Here is a 21,615-nt window from a genome sequence, read left to right as displayed (position 1 = left end):
GTGAAACATCAACAATGGTGCACTGAGAAACACAAACAAATACAGGGGCCATGTGTGCCACACTCATTTGTCTCTTCCTCCTTCAAAACAACACAATCACACAATGTACACTAAGCCACCAGACCCGTGAAGATCTGGGTTAGAATAGGTCAGCAACCCATACTAACGGGATCAAGTGGTCAGGCTCGCTGACTCTGTTGATGTATGTCTTTACATCCCAATTGCATGGATTGATGCTCATGATGTGAATCACTGGATTATCAGGCTAGACTTGATTACTACCGCCATCATATAGCTGGAAAAATGCTGAGTGTGGCGTTAAACAACAAACAAACAAACAAACAAACTAAGCTACCATGGCTTGGCCATCTTTAACTTGTCTTTCATATTTTCCTTTTAACCATTCAACAGTATGACATCAACACAATCCAACTAGCCCAAAGTGAGAATCCACAGGACTAGTCACAGTCTTACACTATGTTCATCCATCACAAATGAATGCATTTGGTTACTATGTGATGTGCCATAATCGTTATTGTTAAACCAACAAAGCTAGCACAGAGCTGATTAAAGCTAGGGGTAAGCTAGTGATTGCTCTGACCAGTGAACGCTCATTTACAAGGTACACAAAGATGAATGGTTCCTGCTTGATAACGTGTGCAATACGTGCCTGTCAACCACAGGCTATAGACACTGCCTCAATGTCAAGCAATGGTAGGGTGCTCCCCATGTTCATGACCGGAGCAGGGCTCAGTTGATGTTCATGAGTTAATAACAGCCTCATCTAATTAGCTTACTAAAAACATAAATGTTATTACTAAACCAGTCAGCAACTGTAAGCATATTTCCTAGTGGCATGTCATGGAACATGAACTGACATTTTACCACAATAACTTACGTCTCTCGACTCACTGAGCTTCCCAGCTGGGAGTCTTTTGATGACCTCGATCAGCTCACTGAACAGCACTCGGTAGTACACAGAGAAGGAGTGCCTGAAACAAGACATGATGACCTCGGTAGTACACAGAGAAGGAGAGTCTGAAACAAGACATGATGATCTCAGTAATACACAGAGATGGAGTGCCTGAAACAAGACATGATGACCTCGGTAGTACACAGAGAAGGAGAGTCTGAAACAAGACATGATGACCTCGGTAGTACACAGAGAAGGAGAGTCTGAAACAAGACATGATGATCTCAGTAATACACAGAGATGGAGTGCCTGAAACAAGACATGATGACCTCGGTAGTACACAGAGAAGGAGAGTCTGAAACAAGACATGATGACCTCGGTAGTACACAGAGAAGGAGAGTCTGAAACAAGACATGATGACCTCGGTAGTACACAGAGAAGGAGAGTCTGAAACAAGACATGATGACCTCAGTAATACACAGAGATGGAGTGCCTGAAACAAGACATGATGACCTCGGTAGTACACAGAGAAGGAGAGTCTGAAACAAGACATGATGATCTCAGTAATACCGAGAAGGAGTGCCTGAAACAAGACATGATGACCTCGGTAGTACACAGAGAAGGAGTGTCTGAAACAAGACATGATGACCTCGGTAGTACACAGAGATGGAGTGCCTGAAACAAGACATGATGACCTCGGTAGTACACAGAGAAGGAGTGTCTGAAACAAGACATGATGACCTCGGTAGTACACAGAGAAGGAGTGTCTGAAACAAGACATGATGACCTCGGTAGTACACAGAGAAGGAGAGTCTGAAACAAGACATGATGACCTCGGTAGTACACAGAGACGGAGTGCCTGAAACAAGACATGATGACCTCGGTAGTACACAGAGAAGGAGAGTCTGAAACAAGACATGATGACCTCGGTAGTACACAGAGAAGGAGAGTCTGAAACAAGACATGATGACCTCGGTAGTACACAGAGATTGAGTGTCTGAAACAAGACATGATGACCTCGGTAGTACACAGAGAAGGAGTGCCTGAAACAAGACATGATGACCTCGGTAGTACACAGAGAAGGAGAGTCTGAAACAAGACATGATGACCTCGGTAGTACACAGAGAAGGAGAGTCTGAAACAAGACATGATGACCTCGGTAGTACACAGAGAAGGAGAGTCTGAAACAAGACATGATGACCTCGGTAGTACACAGAGAAGGAGAGTCTGAAACAAGACATGATGACCTCGGTAGTACACAGAGAAGGAGAGTCTGAAACAAGACATGATGACCTCGGTAGTACACAGAGAAGGATTGCCTGAAACAAGACATGATGACCTCGGTAGTACACAGAGAAGGAGAGTCTGAAACAAGACATGATGACCTCGGTAGTACACAGAGAAGGAGAGTCTGAAACAAGACATGATGACCTCAGTAGTACACAGAGAAGGAGTGCCTGAAACAAGACATGATGACCTCGGTAGTACACAGAGAAGGAGGGCCTGAAACAAGACATGATGACCTCGGTAGTACACAGAGAAGGAGTGTCTGAAACAAGACATGATGACCTCGGTAGTACACAGAGAAGGAGTGTCTGAAACAAGACATGATGACCTCGGTAGTACACAGAGAAGGAGAGTCTGAAACAAGACATGATGACCTCGGTAGTACACAGAGATGGAGTGCCTGAAACAAGACATGATGACCTCGGTAGTACACAGAGAAGGAGAGTCTGAAACAAGACATGATGACCTCGGTAGTACACAGAGAAGGAGTGCCTGAAACAAGACATGATGACCTCAGTAATACACAGAGATTGAGTGTCTGAAACAAGACATGATGACCTCGGTAGTACACAGAGAAGGAGTGTCTGAAACAAGACATGATGACCTCGGTAGTACACAGAGAAGGAGTGTCTGAAACAAGACATGATGACCTCGGTAGTACACAGAGAAGGAGTGTCTGAAACAAGACATGATGACCTCAGTAATACACAGAGAAGGAGAGTCTGAAACAAGACATGATGACCTCGGTAGTACACAGAGAAGGAGTGTCTGAAACAAGACATGATGACCTCGGTAGTACACAGAGAAGGAGAGTCTGAAACAAGACATGATGACCTCGGTAGTACACAGAGAAGGAGAGCCTGAAACAAGACATGATGACCTCAGTAATACACAGAGATTGAGTGTCTGAAACAAGACATGATGACCTCGGTAGTACACAGAGAAGGAGTGTCTGAAACAAGACATGATGACCTCGGTAGTACACAGAGAAGGAGTGTCTGAAACAAGACATGATGACCTCGGTAGTACACAGAGAAGGAGTGTCTGAAACAAGACATGATGACCTCAGTAATACACAGAGAAGGAGAGTCTGAAACAAGACATGATGACCTCGGTAGTACACAGAGAAGGAGAGCCTGAAACAAGACATGATGACCTCGGTAGTACACAGAGAAGGAGAGTCTGAAACAAGACATGATGACCTCGGTAGTACACAGAGAAGGAGAGTCTGAAACAAGACATGATGACCTCGGTAGTACACAGAGAAGGAGAGTCTGAAACAAGACATGATGACCTCGGTAGTACACAGAGAAGGAGTGTCTGAAACAAGACATGATGACCTCGGTAGTACACAGAGAAGGAGAGTCTGAAACAAGACATGATGACCTCGGTAGTACACAGAGAAGGAGAGTCTGAAACAAGACATGATGACCTCGGTAGTACACAGAGAAGGAGAGTCTGAAACAAGACATGATGACCTCGGTAGTACACAGAGAAGGAGTGCCTGAAACAAGACATGATGACCTCGGTAGTACACAGAGAAGGAGTGTCTGAAACAAGACATGATGACCTCGGTAATACACAGAGAAGGAGAGTCTGAAACAAGACATGATGACCTCGGTAGTACACAGAGAAGGATTGCCTGAAACAAGACATGATGACCTCGGTAGTACACAGAGAAGGATTGCCTGAAACAAGACATGATGACCTCGGTAGTACACAGAGAAGGAGAGTCTGAAACAAGACATGATGACCTCGGTAGTACACAGAGAAGGAGTGTCTGAAACAAGACATGATGACCTCGGTAGTACACAGAGAAGGAGTGTCTGAAACAAGACATGATGACCTCGGTAGTACACAGAGAAGGAGAGTCTGAAACAAGACATGATGACCTCGGTAGTACACAGAGAAGGAGTGCCTGAAACAAGACATGATGACCTCGGTAGTACACAGAGAAGGAGTGTCTGAAACAAGACATGATGACCTCGGTAGTACACAGAGAAGGAGTGCCTGAAACAAGACATGATGACCTCGGTAGTACACAGAGATGGAGTGTCTGAAACAAGACATGATGACCTCGGTAGTACACAGAGAAGGATTGCCTGAAACAAGACATGATGACCTCGGTAGTACACAGAGATGGATTGCCTGAAACAAGACATGATGACCTCGGTAGTACACAGAGAAGGAGTGTCTGAAACAAGACATGATGACCTCGGTAGTACACAGAGAAGGATTGCCTGAAACAAGACATGATGACCTCGGTAGTACACAGAGATGGAGTGTCTGAAACAAGACATGATGACCTCGGTAGTACACAGAGAAGGAGTGTCTGAAACAAGACATGATGACCTCGGTAGTACACAGAGAAGGAGTGCCTGAAACAAGACATGATGACCTCGGTAGTACACAGAGATGGAGTGTCTGAAACAAGACATGATGACCTCGGTAGTACACAGAGAAGGAGTGCCTGAAACAAGACATGATGACCTCGGTAGTACACAGAGAAGGAGTGCCTGAAACAAGACATGATGACCTCGGTAGTACACAGAGAAGGAGAGTCTGAAACAAGACATGATGACCTCGGTAGTACACAGAGATTGAGTGTCTGAAACAAGACATGATGACCTCGGTAGTACACAGAGAAGGAGTGCCTGAAACAAGACATGATGACCTCGGTAGTACACAGAGAAGGAGTGCCTGAAACAAGACATGATGACCTCGGTAGTACACAGAGATGGAGTGTCTGAAACAAGACATGATGACCTCGGTAGTACACAGAGAAGGAGTGCCTGAAACAAGACATGATGACCTCGGTAGTCCACAGAGAAGGAGAGTCTGAAACAAGACATGATGACCTCAGTAATACACAGAGAAGGAGAGTCTGAAACAAGACATGATGACCTCGGTAGTACACAGAGAAGGAGTGTCTGAAACAAGACATGATGACCTCGGTAGTACACAGAGAAGGAGAGTCTGAAACAAGACATGATGACCTCGGTAGTACACAGAGAAGGAGAGTCTGAAACAAGACATGATGACCTCGGTAGTACACAGAGATTGAGTGTCTGAAACAAGACATGATGACCTCGGTAGTACACAGAGAAGGAGTGCCTGAAACAAGACATGATGACCTCGGTAGTACACAGAGAAGGAGTGCCTGAAACAAGACATGATGACCTCGGTAGTACACACAGATGGAGTGTCTGAAACAAGACATGATGACCTCGGTAGTACACAGAGAAGGAGTGCCTGAAACAAGACATGATGACCTCGGTAGTCTACAGAGAAGGAGAGTCTGAAACAAGACATGATGACCTCAGTAATACACAGAGAAGGAGAGTCTGAAACAAGACATGATGACCTCGGTAGTACACAGAGAAGGAGAGTCTGAAACAAGACATGATGACCTCAGTAGTACACAGAGATTGAGTGTCTGAAACAAGACATGATGACCTCGGTAGTACACAGAGAAGGAGAGTCTGAAACAAGACATGATGACCTCGGTAGTACACAGAGAAGGATTGCCTGAAACAAGACATGATGACCTCGGTAGTACACAGAGAAGGAGAGTCTGAAACAAGACATGATGACCTCGGTAGTACACAGAGAAGGATTGCCTGAAACAAGACATGATGACCTCGGTAGTACACAGAGAAGGAGAGTCTGAAACAAGACATGATGACCTCAGTAATACACAGAGATTGAGTGTCTGAAACAAGACATGATGACCTCGGTAGTACACAGAGAAGGAGAGTCTGAAACAAGACATGATGACCTCGGTAGTACACAGAGAAGGATTGCCTGAAACAAGACATGATGACCTCGGTAGTACACAGAGAAGGAGAGTCTGAAACAAGACATGATGACCTCGGTAGTACACAGAGAAGGAGTGTCTGAAACAAGACATGATGACCTCGGTAGTACACAGAGAAGGAGAGCCTGAAACAAGACATGATGACCTCGGTAGTACACAGAGAAGGATTGCCTGAAACAAGACATGATGACCTCGGTAGTACACAGAGAAGGAGAGTCTGAAACAAGACATGATGACCTCGGTAATACACAGAGGAGGAGTGTCTGAAACAAGACATGATGACCTCGGTAGTACACAGAGAAGGAGAGTCTGAAACAAGACATGATGACCTCGGTAGTACACAGAGAAGGAGAGTCTGAAACAAGACATGATGACCTCGGTAGTACACAGAGAAGGAGTGCCTGAAACAAGACATGATGACCTCGGTAGTACACAGAGAAGGAGAGTCTGAAACAAGACATGATGACCTCGGTAGTACACAGAGAAGGATTGCCTGAAACAAGACATGATGACCTCGGTAGTACACAGAGAAGGAGAGTCTGAAACAAGACATGATGACCTCGGTAGTACACAGAGAAGGAGAGCCTGAAACAAGACATGATGACCTCGGTAGTACACAGAGAAGGAGAGTCTGAAACAAGACATGATGACCTCGGTAGTACACAGAGAAGGAGAGTCTGAAACAAGACATGATGACCTCGGTAGTACACAGAGAAGGAGTGTCTGAAACAAGACATGATGACCTCGGTAGTACACAGAGAAGGAGTGCCTGAAACAAGACATGATGACCTCGGTAGTACACAGAGAAGGAGAGTCTGAAACAAGACATGATGACCTCGGTAGTACACAGAGAAGGAGTGCCTGAAACAAGACATGATGACCTCGGTAGTACACAGAGAAGGAGAGTCTGAAACAAGACATGATGACCTCGGTAGTACACAGAGAAGGAGAGTCTGAAACAAGACATGATGACCTCGGTAGTACACAGAGAAGGAGTGCCTGAAACAAGACATGATGACCTCGGTAGTACACAGAGAAGGAGAGTCTGAAACAAGACATGATGACCTCGGTAGTACACAGAGATGGAGTGTCTGAAACAAGACATGATGACCTCGGTAGTACACAGAGAAGGAGTGCCTGAAACAAGACATGATGACCTCGGTAGTACACAGAGAAGGAGTGTCTGAAACAAGACATGATGACCTCAGTAATACACAGAGAAGGAGAGTCTGAAACAAGACATGATGACCTCGGTAGTACACAGAGAAGGAGTGCCTGAAACAAGACATGATGACCTCGGTAGTCCACAGAGAAGGAGAGTCTGAAACAAGACATGATGACCTCGGTAGTACACAGAGAAGGAGTGTCTGAAACAAGACATGATGACCTCGGTAGTACACAGAGAAGGAGAGTCTGAAACAAGACATGATGACCTCGGTAGTACACAGAGAAGGAGAGTCTGAAACAAGACATGATGACCTCGGTAGTACACAGAGAAGGAGAGTCTGAAACAAGACATGATGACCTCGGTAGTACACAGAGAAGGAGTGTCTGAAACAAGACATGATGACCTCGGTAGTACACAGAGAAGGAGAGTCTGAAACAAGACATGATGACCTCGGTAGTACACAGAGAAGGAGAGTCTGAAACAAGACATGATGACCTCGGTAGTACACAGAGATTGAGTGTCTGAAACAAGACATGATGACCTACACAGAGGAGTGCCTACATACTACATATCACCTTGTCCAAGAGTGAGTTCTGACATACTCTAGCCCCCTTGTCTGAGGTGGGTCTTGACATGTTGTAGCTCACCTTGTCTTAGAGTGGTTCTGACACTCTGTATCTTACCTTGTGTGAGAGCGGATCTGACATACTCTAGCTCACCTTGTCTGAGATTGGTTCTGACATGTTGTAGCTCACCTTGTACGGGAGCGGTTCTGAAATGATGTACCTCACCTTGTCCAATAACCTTGGTCAAGTGAGGTTCTGACATATTGTAGCTCACCTTGTTAGAGAGGGGTAGGAATTGGAGCATCCATTCTTATCTGCCTCGATCAGCTCCCGAGTTCCTTTTGTTAGTTCCTCAATGGCCTCCAGGGGATCAGACGAGTACACCAGGAACATCCTGGAAATACAAGAATGTCTCATACTTAATGCTGACAACATTTGATCCTAAAATCAACATGATGAGGATGTGAATTTTCAAGCTTGTTGATAAGGGAGAAGGTTGACAAATTGAATGGATTTTAACAATAGATGCATGTTTTGTTGTGTTGACTTACTTGATGACAATCTGTAATTGTTCGTTGTGTTTGGCTCCCTTCTCTCTCTGGCCATCCGAGCTGAACCATTCCCGTTTCAGAAACTCCTCAGCAAGCTCAGCTACAAGAGAGATGAAAACTTATGTTAATACTATCACACAAACTCATTCATATGCACTCTGCAATAACAACATGATATTGTGATAACAGTAATTACTAAATTATCCCATCCCACTCTTATATATCTTACCAATTGATGAAAAACGTTTTTTGATTTTCAGATATGTTTTTTAAAATTTCTGGTCAGTGATACTAACAAGAAAATACATCCCAATGCCCTCACCAACTTTTCCACTAAGCTCTGGTAAGGCTGTCTTCTCCACCAGTGCCATCAACAGTCTCAGCAGCGTCACCGCCGCAGGGAGATTCGACACTGTAGCAGCAAAGTTCTGGCAGTAATTGAAGGCTCCCCTATAACAGAGGCATTGTACAGTCAAGTCTATGGCAGAAAACTACATACATCTTCATACAGTAGATGCAACACTATATTTGAGGACTGAAGAGGAAACGACACAGCAATCTGTCTGAGCAAACATTTCTACACAATATCAGAAGTGAGTTATCACATTTCATGGAGGTCAACCGGTCATGAGGATGTATCAGCACACCACACATGTACTGCATGCAAACCTAGAAGGCTAAACATGTCAGCATGACTGAATACTAACAATAAAATCTGATGATTTGAACAAAATATGATGTCATCATTACAAGAAACATACCAGCAATGTTCAGCTCTCTCATCCAAATAGGCCCCATAACAGAATTTAAGAGCATCCTCAAAGCAATTTCAAAATTTTAAATACTGTAAAAATAAGGACATGTGTGTTGAACCTAAACAAATACTAAAAATAATTGCATTCTGAACAAAAAATCATGAGGAATGTCCAGTTTCAAAATGTAAAGTATTGAAAAATTATCTGATGGAACATAAATACTGAGTCACAGTACTAGCTACTCAAGAGCTAAATTCCATTCTTTACAAAAATGACTGAGTAATGACCATTGATAGCTATTTCAATATGGCTGATGAATCTGCTATATTGAAAATTGGATCAAAATTCTGGAGAGAAAAAAAGGTTTCCTAATTAGTGAGGATAAGAAAGTGATATTTCTGCTTCATTGGTTCAGTGGTTTCAGAGGAAATAATGTTTACAATGTGACAAAATATATTTCCAGAGAATTTATCAGCTTTGTCAAAGTATAAAGGTAAAATAAAGGTCAAAATCTCAAATATGGCAAGAAACAGAACATAGTGTTGAGCCCAACTAACTACACATGTACCACACAAACAACAAACATGGCTGAGTGATGGCCAAAAGGAGTTTCACCTTGCAGTATGGTCAAAGATTTTTTGTTTGGTTTGTTTGTTGTTTAATGCAGCACTCAGCAATAGCCCAGCTATATGACAGCGGTCTGTAGATAATAAAGTCTGGACCAGATAATCCAGTGATTGACATCATGAGCATCGATCCACACAATTGGGAAACAATGACACGCATCAACCAAGTCAGCGAGCCTGACCATCCAATCCCGTTAGTTGCCTCTTACGACAAACATAATCGCTTTTTACGGCAAGCATGGGTTGCTGAAGACTTATCCTACCCCAGATCTTCACGGGTCATATGGTCGAAGTGCAAAGGTAAAATCAAGGTAAAAATTCAAAATATGGCAAACACTTTTCACCTGACAAGGTCATGGAAGGAGGACTGAGAGCTGCTGCTGCTGGTCTTGATGCGGGACACCAGGATGTTCAGTCCATCCTTCAACAGCTGCCGGTTCTCAGCCATCACAAAACCATTCCTGGAAGAAGAATATGCCACTGATATCTAGGCCTGTACCAGTAAATCAACATACAAGTCAAGAACAAGTGTCAAAACACTTCTACCAAAAAAAACCCTTTATTTCAGGTTATACTTTCATAATGTGTAGGTTCACAAATTCAACTGACTGAATAAATATAATAAACACAAAGTTAATCATACCAAATGAAAGTCAACTTTAAGTGATAATGGATCAAACATATTGTATGTAGTCTCTGGCCAGTACAAACCTCTTATCTCTTCTCCATGTAAATACATGTTACTTTAAACATACCAACATGACTAAACATCATACTCTTCATACAGAAGGATATATTTTTTTCAACCTCATTTTGGTCTACTCCAAAGGCTTTTCTAGTCATACATGGGTACCAAGTAGGAAAGTCATATAGGGTTGTTGGTTACCATGAGAACAGAGACAGCAGTGCCTGCAGCAGGAGTTTTAAGCAGGATCCCATCAACATGGCCTCCGGGGAGTTGCTGCCCGGGCCATCCAGCAAGCCGTCATTCTCCGATATCAGGGTCTGAACACACAAGCAGCACAAACATCATAGCTGGGATACCTACATGTGCTCCTCTCTGAAATCTGTGCACTGGAATTCAGAATCTAATATTCCAAAAGTTACAATGATTATCAAATGGGGTTGCTCCAGTTCAAGAAAACAAACTTTGTGCAATTACTTTCATAATATGTCCATGTTGTAAGATGGAAGTTGTAAGCCACATCTCTTACACAATCCCCTCAGTAGACCTACCTGGAAGAACCAACTGGTGCCCCCTCCTCTCAGTAGACCTATCTGAAAGAACGCACTGGTGCCCCCTCCCCTCAGTAGACCTACCTGGAAGAACCAACTGGTACCCCCCTCCCCTCAGTAGACCTACCTGGAAGAACCAACTGGTGCCCCTCAGTAGACCTACCTGGAAGAACCAACTGGTGCCCCCTCCCCTCAGTAGACCTACCTGGACGAACCAACTGGTGTCCCCTCCCCTCAGTAGACCTACCTGGAAGGACCCACTGGTACCCCTCCCCTCAGTATGCCTACCTGGAAGAACCAACTGGTGCCCCCTCCTCTCAGTAGACCTACCTGGAAGAACCAACTGGTACCCCTCCCCTCAGTAGACCTACCTGGAAGAATGCACTGGTGCCCCCTCCCCTCAGTAGACCTACCTGGAAGAACCCACTGGTGTCCCCTCCCCTCAGTAGACCTACCTGGACGAACCAACTGGTGTCCCCTCCCCTCAGTAGACCTACCTGGAAGAATGCACTGGTGCCCCCTCCCCTCAGTAGACCTACCTGGAAGGACCCACTGGTACCCCTCCCCTCAGTAGACCTACCTGGAAGAACCAACTGGTACCCCTCCTCTCAGTAGACCTACCTGGAAGAATGCACTGGTGCCCCCTCCCCTCAGTAGACCTACCTGGAAGAACCCACTGGTGTCCCCTCCCCTCAGTAGACCTACCTGGAAGAACCCACTGGTGCCCCTCAGTAGACCTACCTGGAAGAACCAACTGGTGTCCCCTCCCCTCAGTAGACCTACCTGGAAGAACCCACTGGTGCCCCCTCCCCTCAGTGGACCTACCTGGAAGAACCCACTGGTGCCCCTCAGTAGACCTACCTGGAAGAACCACCTGGTGCCCCCTCCCCTCAGTAGACCTACCTGGAAGAACCAACTGGTGCCCCCTCCCCTCAGTAGACCTACCTGGAAGAACCCACTGGTGCCCCTCAGTAGACCTACCTGGAAGAACCAACTGGTGACCCCTCCCCTCAGTAGACCTACCTGGAAGAACGCACTGGTGCCCCTCAGTAGACCTACCTGGAAGAACGCACTGGTCCCCCCTTCCCTCAGTAGACCTACCTGGAAGAACCAACTGGTGTCCCCTCCCCTCAGTAGACCTACCTGGAAGAACCAACTGGTGACCCCCTCCCCTCAGTAGACCTACCTGGAAGAACCAACTGGTGCCCCTCCCCTCAGTAGACCTACCTGGAAGAACGCACTGGTGCCCCCTCCCCTCAGTAGACCTACCTGGAAGAACCAACTGGTGTCCCCTCCCCTCAGTAGACCTACCTGGAAGAACCAACTGGTGCCCCCTCCCCTCAGTAGACCTACCTGGAAGAACCAACTGGTGCCCCCTCCCCTCAGTAGACCTACCTGGAAGAACCAACTGGTGTCCCCTCCCCTCAGTAGACCTACCTGGAAGAACCAACTGGTGCCCCTCCCCTCAGTAGACCTACCTGGAAGAACGCACTGGTGCCCCCTCCCCTCAGTAGACCTACCTGGAAGAACCAACTGGTGCCCCCTCCCCTCAGTAGACCTACCTGGAAGAACCAACTGGTGACCCCCTCCCCTCAGTAGACCTACCTGGAAGAACCAACTGGTGCCCCCTCCCCTCAGTAGACCTACCTGGAAGAACCAACTGGTGCCCCCTCCCCTCAGTAGACCTACCTGGAAGAACCAACTGGTGCCCCTCAGTAGACCTACCTGGAAGAACGCACTGGTGCCCCTCAGTAGGCCTATCTGGAAGAACGCACTGGTGCCCCCTCCTCTCAGTAGACCTACCTGGAAGAACCAACTGGTACCCCCCCTTCCCCTCAGTAGACCTACCTGGAAGGACCAACTGGTGACCCCTCCCCTCAGTAGACCTACCTTGAAGAACGCACTGGTGCCCCTCCGTAGGCCTATCTGGAAGAACGCACTGGTGCCCCCTCCCCTCAGTATACCTACCTGGAAGAACCAACTGGTACCCCCCTTCCCCTCAGTAGACCTACCTGGAAGGACCAACTGGTGACCCCTCCCCTCAGTAGACCTACCTGGAAGAACCCATTGGTGCCCCCTCCCCTCAGTAGACCTACCTGGAAGAACCAACTGGTGCCCCTCAGTAGACCTACCTGGAAGAATGCACTGGTGCCCTCTCCCCTCAGTAGACCTACCTGGAAGAACCAACTGGTGCCCCTCAGTAGACCTACCTGGAAGAATGCACTGGTGCCCCCTCCCCTCAGTAGACCTAACTGGAAGAACCAACTGGTGCCCCTCAGTAGACCTACCTGGAAAAACCCACTGGTGCCCCCTCCCCTCAGTAGACCTACCTGGAAGAACCAACTGGTGCCCCCTCCCCTCAGTAGACCTACCTGGAAGAACCCACTGGTGCCCTCAAGGTGCTCACACAGAGGCGGCAACAGATGGATCATGTTGGTTGCAATCTCGGTGGCTGTGTACTGGTCCAGGTGAGAGAATCCGACACTCTTGTCAGCCTTGGTCTAAACAAAACAGGGATAAACAAAAACCTTATTTTCTCTTTCAGCTTCATACAAATAACAACAGCCACAAGTATTCATCAATGATGAGGACCTGTATCTCCATAGTGCCATGTAGTACCCTAGTTGGTGTCAGTCAGCACCTGTTGTGAGTGAGACAGCAAGTGAGTATGGCAGTGAACAAGTTTTCCACCTCTTTAGAAGTTGTACAGCAATATGACTGGTACTGGTAATCCAGGATAAGTTGAACCAACTTACAAAACATGTTTGAGACAAGATGGCTGAGCACAGAATTTGGGCAAACATATTTGGTTTGTTACAGGTAGAGAGGGTGTACCCATGTTGTGCATCTGCAGGTCATAACGAAGAACTTGACTACGCTCCTGTGGACAACCATATTGCTCATGAAACTATTAAGAGGTCGGTGTGACAAGTCAATACCAGAATTCTCTATAAGTTGTTTGATAGAAGTTGATTACAAACAAATAAACATGTCAAAGATGGGTAAACATGACCATTCTCAGTCACGAGAATTGGCCTATAATGTCATAAAATACATGGAGAAAGAACATACATATACATCTCAAGCACTGTCAAAAGCTGGCATTGCGACCTCTGTCTGTGTTTACGCTAAAAGGCATCAGAGCAGAAAGTATAGCTTGTGACAAAAGCATTGTTGTTATCTATAAATGTGCAGTTACTGTTTCCACAGGCATCGGGTACCTCACATCATCATGTGGTATTGAACTCTAGAACTAGAACTTGTGTGCCGAGACAGAACGCGCACATTTCATCGTATTACACGCCAGTGGGTGAACCTCATACAAAGTCATTAGGGTTAACTGTCCGGTCACAACCCAACTTATCCTGGCTTACCATAGCCATACTTACAAAATCCTGCACTGTTCTCACATGTGTTATGACACCTTGCCCTTAAAGTCTATTACAGCAATATACATATTTTTTGCTGCAGTCATGATTGTTTCAGCTCTATCAAGTAAATAATAAAGTAAGGGCCAGATAAACTACTGGGCAAAATAATGAACAACATCCCCCAACATCTGTGTACACAAAATCAACCAAGGCATTAAGCCTTACCACCTCAATGACTTGGTTGATGCATGTAATCGTATCCCATTTGCATGGATCGATGCTCATGATGTCAATCACTGGATTGTCTGGTCCAGTCTCGAGTATTTACAGACCACCTTCATATAGCTGAGTGCGGCGTTAAACAACAAACCAACCAACCAACTAATTTAGTCGGCTGCCACAACAAGCAATAGAATAATGGGGACCTATTCTATCATGGCCCAGTTCCCAGACTTTCATCTGATGGACGAAGTATGTGCACTCACCTTCAGGAAGGTCCTGCGTTTAGCAGCCGAGGCTAGCAGCGAGTGGTCAAGCTTTCTGGTCAAGTCCTTCAACAGGAATTCCAACTGTGGTGGCTGTATCTGAAGATCTTCCGTTGCCTGCAAGACACACACAAAGTGAGCTACACATATCAGTACAGGCAGGATCAAGATTCACGTAAAGATCCAGGTGTGATGAAAACAAAGTTTATTACCAATTGGTAATCATTTATGATGACACACTGTCAGCGCTGCTGGAAATAAGTCGTCTAAGGTGCCGCGATTCGCTGTGCAGAGTTGCGTCCCTTGGGCACGCCAGAAACCTATGATTGTGGGTTCGAATCCTGGTTCGCCCCAATTATGTTTCTAGGTTTGTCAGCATCATATCCATGCTCGTGGGTTTCACTGAAGTGGTAAACATCTGAGACCTGCATCACTTCGGGCTTTCCTCCCACATTAAGCTGACACGCCGTGATATAACTGGAAAACTGCGGAGTTAAACCAAACTCACTCACTCAGTCACTGCTGGGAATAATGTGGTCAACATCAATATACTACCTATTGCTGCAAGCAAATCCCTTTTTCAGTCACCTCTTACCATAAGTACGATGTACTAGGAATGATGTCTGTCCCAAAAATCCCAACATCAAATGCAGTGAATGTAAAACTGATCAACTCGTACCTTTGTGTTCATCTCAGAGTCAAGGGCTGCCTTGGTGATGAGGCCCGTGCTCAGGATGGTGAACACACTAACATCCAGCTCCCTACAAGGAGAAACAGAACTAGTCTTTAAAAGTAGATGCTATTTACATCAGAACATGGCAGGTCAACCGGAGAAATATGAAGGGCTGAAAAATAATCTAATATATTAGAAAACGCAACTGAAGTTCTGTGTGTAGGTGGTTTCACAGACCTGAAGTACTGTGTGTCGGTGGACAGACTGACCTGAAGTACTGTGTGTAGGTGGACAGACTGATCTGAAGTACTGTGTGTCGGTGGACAGACTGACCTGAAGTACTGTGTGTCGGTGGACAGACTGACCTGAAGTACTGTGTGTCGGTGGACAGACTGACCTGAAGTACTGTGTGTCGGTGGACAGACTGACCTGAAGTACTGTGTGTAGGTGGACAGACTGACCTGAAGTACTGTGTGTAGGTGGACAGACTGACCTGAAGTACTGTGTGTAGGTGGACAGACTGACCTGAAGTACTGTGTGTAGGTGGACAGACTGACCTGAAGTACTGTGTGTAGGTGGACAGACTGACCTGAAGTACTGTGTGTAGACGGATTCACTGACCTGAAGTACTGTGTGTCGGTGGACAGACTGACCTGAAGTACTGTGTGTAGGTGGACAGACTGACCTGAAGTACTGTGTGTAGGTGGACAGACTGACCTGAAGTACTGTGTGTAGATGGACAGACTGACCTGAAGTACTGTGTGTAGGTGGACAGACTGACCTGAAGTACTGTGTGTAGGTGGATTCACTGACCTGAAGTACTGCGTGTAGGTGGATTCACTGACCTGAAGTACTGTGTGTAGGTGGACAGACTGACCTGAAGTACTGTGTGTAGGTGGACAGACTGACCTGAAGTACTGTGTGTAGATGGACAGACTGACCTGAAGTACTGTGTGTCTGTGGACAGACTGACCTGAAGTACTGTGTGTAGGTGGATTCACTGACCTGAAGTACTGTGTGTAGATGGACAGACTGACCTGAAGTACTGCGTGTAGATGGATTCACTGACCTGAAGTACTGTGTGTCAGTGGACAGACTGACCTGAAGTACTGCGTGTAGATGGATTCACTGACCTGAAGTACTGTGTGTAGGTGGACAGACTGACCTGAAGTACTGTGTGTCAGTGGACAGACTGAGCTGAAGTACTGTGTGTAGGTGGACAGACTGACCTGAAGTACTGTGTGTAGGTGGACAGACTGACCTGAAGTACTGTGTGTCAGTGGACAGACTGAGCTGAAGTACTGTGTGTCGGTGGACAGACTGAGCTGAAGTACTGTGTGTAGGTGGACAGACTGACCTGAAGTACTGTGTGTAGGTGGACAGACTGAGCTGAAGTACCGTGTGTCGGTGGACAGACTGACCTGAAGTACTGTGTGTAGGTGGACAGACTGACCTGAAGTACTGTGTGTAGGTGGACAGACTGACCTGAAGTACTGTGTGTCAGTGGACAGACTGACCTGAAGTACTGTGTGTCGGTGGACAGACTGACCTGAAGTACTGTGTGTAGGTGGACAGACTGACCTGAAGTACCGTGTGTCGGTGGACAGACTGACCTGAAGTACTGTGTGTAGGTGGACAGACTGACCTGAAGTACTGTGTGTAGGTGGACAGACTGACCATCTTCTCCTCCTTGTCCCCCTCCTTCAGCTGTGTACCCCCTGACTGGCTCGGCTTCTGGGTCTCCTGGAAACAAACAGTCAGCTACAGCAGAAGGTCACAACACACTATAACTATACTTTACCATAAAGTACTTTGTTAGAATGGAAACCTCAAGTAGGTATGTTCAAGTGAAGACAGGACATCGCCACAATGCTTCAGTTAACTGGAAAATTGTCACTTCATATAAGGAAATCAGGCAAACGGGTTGTGACGAGGTGAAACTATCTGCATCCAAATCAGTGTCTCCACCCCATGTAGGGTAATCTCAACGATGTGACACCCAACTTGTTTGTAAACCCACCACTACTGAACATGAGAATGTCCCACATGACTAGTGAGTGAGTGTGTTTGGTTTTACGCCGCTTTTAGCAATATTCCAGCAAATCACAGCGGGGGACACCAGAAATGGACTTCACAGGTTGTGCCCATGTCGGGAATCGAACCCGGGTCTTCGACGTGATGAGCAAATGCTTTAACCACTAGCCTACCCCACCGCCCCTGATAAGGACAAAGCTACCACGGCAAACTCACAGACTGTGTGGAATCTCGGCTGTTCTCGTCCAAGTCGGCTGAAAGATTCTCCTTCTCGGACTGTTTCCTGTAACACATCAATGACATCAACTCATTTTGCACAATACAGTGTACAAAGGAAGAAGACTGGACTATTTTCTTTACTGGATCATTGTTCACATGACCAAATAGCAGCATGCAGGATGAATTCGGACAAGTCTTCCCAGCAGACACGCATCTGAGTGCTGTTCCTGTCATGTTCTGCCAAACATTCAGCCTCTGAATTACCTAGAACTGCAGATTCTACCTATAATTATCTCAACACAGTTAATGGGGGAGTGAGTATTGTTTTACGCTACTTTTAGCAATATTCCAGCAATTTCATGGCGGGGAATACCAGAGAACGGGCTTCACACATTGTACCCATGTTGGGAATCGAACTGAAATATTCAGCAAACACTTTTAACCACTAGGCTACCCCACCGCCTCTTCAAAGTTCATGACTTTCACGCCAACATTACCCTCATCATCATTATAATCATCACCAACATAACGAGCAATCAAGGATTCAAAGTTCAATTTCTGATATAAATGACAAGCAGAAGCAACATAAAATTTCCTTCATTTTCAAGTAAAATGACCTAAATTTGATCTGTCTCCTACCTAGAGCTACAGAGCATTTTGTTCAGTCTTTGCTGAGCTGTTTCAGTGACACAAATGCATGTCTTACTTCTTCCCTGGTTTCCTCCCTTTCTTCTTGCCGTCTGCTCCACGAGAACTGCTGGGCTCCACCTGCTGGGTCTCTTCAAGGTCAAAGTTTGCAACTGGAGGTCTGAACCCTGGGGTAACTGTAAATCACATGCAGCATTGAGTATGTTTTTCATTTTTATTCCAAACTAAAGACAAGTGCAGTTGCTTTTCCAGCACAGAAAATTAAGTCTTTAATGCCAATGTCAGGCAAGTGGGAAAAAACACCATATTGGACATTTGTAAATAAAGACGTTCTGTTCTAATATTTAAAGGTATTTTAACATTGAAATAATGCAATATTGTAAAACTGAGTATTAAAGTTGGTATTGGTCCTGGTAACAGAGACAAGTCCCATTTGCAATGCTAAAACATTTCCTTCAATAAAATCTTGAATTGTGAAATTTTAATTTCAATTTGGGAATTATATCAGACATTTGCTGTAGACCTGATGCTGAATATCTGCCTTTGAGAACACCTTGATAAATCTTTTTCAATTATAAACACAATTTTGTATTCTATCTTTCAATATAGCATATTCACTCTTTGTATGACTTCCACAGAACCGTACGTACCGGCCAGCAATCTCTCCAGGGTGTTCTGCACCTCTGTGATGTTCTGCAGCCTCATGATGACCTTGCCCTTCATCTCCGGCGACGTTTGTGTAGCAAAGCAGTTGGCCAGCTGACAAGGAAACAAGCATTCAGGCTAAACCCGTGTATAGCTTTACACATAGTTTCACACTGTCTTCAAACACTTCCAAGCATAACACTTGTTAATCTTGTCCTACCTTACAGGTGCAGGAATACATCAATCAAAGTACAATGAGGCACGAACACATCTTTGAATAATGAGCACACCATAAATCTACATTGAGTAATCCTAGTGATTTAGTTCCTGTCAAAGTATAGGAGACACAATGCTGTTTAGTGCTGTTAGATTGTTTCTGAAGATTTCGTGCATTGATGATTTACACATAATATTATAAGTCCATGTTAGTATACAACTATGATTGTGATGTTCACATTTATTAATTGTGCGGAAAACATGTTTGTTCCGTGATTGACCAGTCTGTGACTGGTTTTAGTATTTACAGCACTTTGTATTGCCTGCTGCCATCATACTTTGCTAGCATATGCTATAACCTGTTATGTTAGACTAGTTAGTTTAGATTAATTAGTTTAGATTAATTAGTTTTCATGATTAGTTCCTCATTGTCGTAATTGGTTGTTCTTGTTTAGTTTATAAGTTAAGCTTAGTTTAAGCCAGTTCAAATGTTGACTCTGATCATAAGCTGTAATCAGTCATACTCCATAAAAGCGTTTATTGCCGAGTTAGTTCTAGTAATAGTTTTTGTTGATTTCAACCCATAATTCAACCAACTAAAAGAGCTTCCATATTACCTCGACTTCCACTATCTCATGAACCCTAAACAGCTCAAGTCCCAACCTGACTAATATATATTGTTATACTTTGATGTTTATCATATAAATGGGATTTGTAGCTGTAATCATATTCTGATGGTTGATCTGATAATATATGCTTAAATTCATGCTCATGGTATACAGTAAATGTAATAATGTTTAATTATAGATTCTAATTCAACCTTATTCTATTAAGTATTAGGGTATTAATCCTTATCCGTATCGTGGTGGGATCTCCACATCCCCTATAGAACAAACGAAATCCAATGAAACCCCTACAAGTATTTGTCGTCATTCCACATAGACGTGATACCGCTGTTACAAAAGTTATGAGCACTTCCGGTTTTATGACCTTGACCAATCATGACCTGTATATAAAGTTTCATCAAATGCAAATCAAAATTGCTGAGCACCCTTGACCAAAGTCATTTCATGAGTTCATGACCTCCAAAGCGATTTGACACAATCATGACATATCATAAGTGCTGAGTTAGTTCGAATTCATCTTACTCATTGCAAAAACCTTTGATCTTTCCCGTCTCAGAGGACATGCACGCTAATGTTCTGTCAAATTCCAAGCATTAATAAAGAAATCCAGCACACAAGTTTTTTCATGCCCAACTCATTCAATCACAACTATGGTTGTGTTACAAACAACATCTACATATCATCTGTAATAAGCACATAGTTGAGAAAACCAACTGCAGGGGCGGTGGAGCTAAAATCCAACCAATCACATTACACAGCCCCCATTACGCAGCCCCCATTATGCAGCCCCCATTACACAGCCCCCATTGCACAGCCCTCATTACGCAGGGTCTGCTTAAAAACAAGGCTTATTTTGTTTAAAGTGCAGCATCCTTAATGCATGTGACATGTGTATGCAGTGTCTGTGAAACCGTCCTTCCTCAGTACAGGAGATTACAGTGGCTAGAATCTGTGCAATGCTTTCGGTTAACTGTTATAAAAGATGTTAACAGTAACGTTTTTGTTTATATCTTAGATAAAGAAATTGTAGAATTTTCCTATTCGGAATATTCTATAAGTAATACGTTACCACTGTTATACCGAGGCTGTTGTCTCCCACAACTGCTGCTATAGCGAAATCTACCACAGAGATCTCAATTACCTCATGCAGCACGTGCGTAGCCACCTAGCTGCCATGTGACACCCTTCACTCTTGTCTCTTGCGAGAGCAAGTGCTCGGGGGACGGACGGGCGGGCAGCAGCCCAGTGGTAACGTATTACTTATAGAATATTCCGAATAGGAAAATTCTACAAATTACATTAAGTAATACGTTACCACTGTTATACCGAGGCTGACTACCACAGTAGGCGGTGGGGAGCACCTACAACCCGAATCCTGACTGCTAGCGTTCCTTCCGACCAGCGGAAGTAAACACCAAGGCGGAAGCACTCGATGCGCATGCACCTACCTAGGCGTTACCCTATAGGAATACCAAAGCACTGTCAAGCGCATACCGTAAGGCTCAATCGCCATTGCCAAAACGATTGGTGACTCCAAACGGCCCCACTGGATAGGTATTTCATCGCCGCAGCGGATGAGAACACTGTATCCGCGTGAGCTGAATCTTAGATCAGGTTAAACAGTCGAAAAGAGGGAAATTAATTTCATTCAGACCGTATATCCCAGAGCAAGCCTACTTAAAGTATGCATTAGGCGCGTGACCTAATTCCAGTATTTGTAAGCATGCATCACAAGGTTGGGATACACGACAGACAATTAAATACATAATTGTCAAAATA

General features: G+C 45.0%; 1 protein-coding gene across 1 annotated transcript in view; it reads right to left on the bottom strand.

Annotated features, from left to right (window-relative positions):
* The window catches only part of LOC139444896 (Fanconi anemia group D2 protein-like), a 55,975-nt gene that overhangs the window by 4,829 nt on the left and 29,531 nt on the right, over window positions 1–21,615 (bottom strand). The window contains exons 26-38 of the mRNA XM_071225902.1: window positions 19,000–19,108; window positions 18,408–18,525; window positions 17,699–17,765; window positions 17,094–17,191; window positions 15,455–15,536; window positions 14,776–14,892; window positions 13,292–13,420; window positions 10,570–10,688; window positions 10,028–10,144; window positions 8,625–8,752; window positions 8,303–8,402; window positions 8,026–8,145; window positions 899–992 (exon numbers count right to left, since the gene is read on the bottom strand). Of these exons, the coding sequence (XP_071082003.1) occupies window positions 899–992; window positions 8,026–8,145; window positions 8,303–8,402; window positions 8,625–8,752; window positions 10,028–10,144; window positions 10,570–10,688; window positions 13,292–13,420; window positions 14,776–14,892; window positions 15,455–15,536; window positions 17,094–17,191; window positions 17,699–17,765; window positions 18,408–18,525; window positions 19,000–19,108 (1,398 nt within the window). The remainder of the gene's footprint in view (window positions 1–898; window positions 993–8,025; window positions 8,146–8,302; window positions 8,403–8,624; window positions 8,753–10,027; window positions 10,145–10,569; window positions 10,689–13,291; window positions 13,421–14,775; window positions 14,893–15,454; window positions 15,537–17,093; window positions 17,192–17,698; window positions 17,766–18,407; window positions 18,526–18,999; window positions 19,109–21,615) is intronic.

Source organism: Haliotis cracherodii, unplaced genomic scaffold (assembly GCF_022045235.1).
Source record: "Haliotis cracherodii isolate W230 unplaced genomic scaffold, xgHalCrac1.p SCAF_6, whole genome shotgun sequence".
Lineage (NCBI taxonomy): Eukaryota > Metazoa > Mollusca > Gastropoda > Lepetellida > Haliotidae > Haliotis > Haliotis cracherodii.
This window is presented reverse-complemented; position numbering and strand designations above follow the sequence as displayed.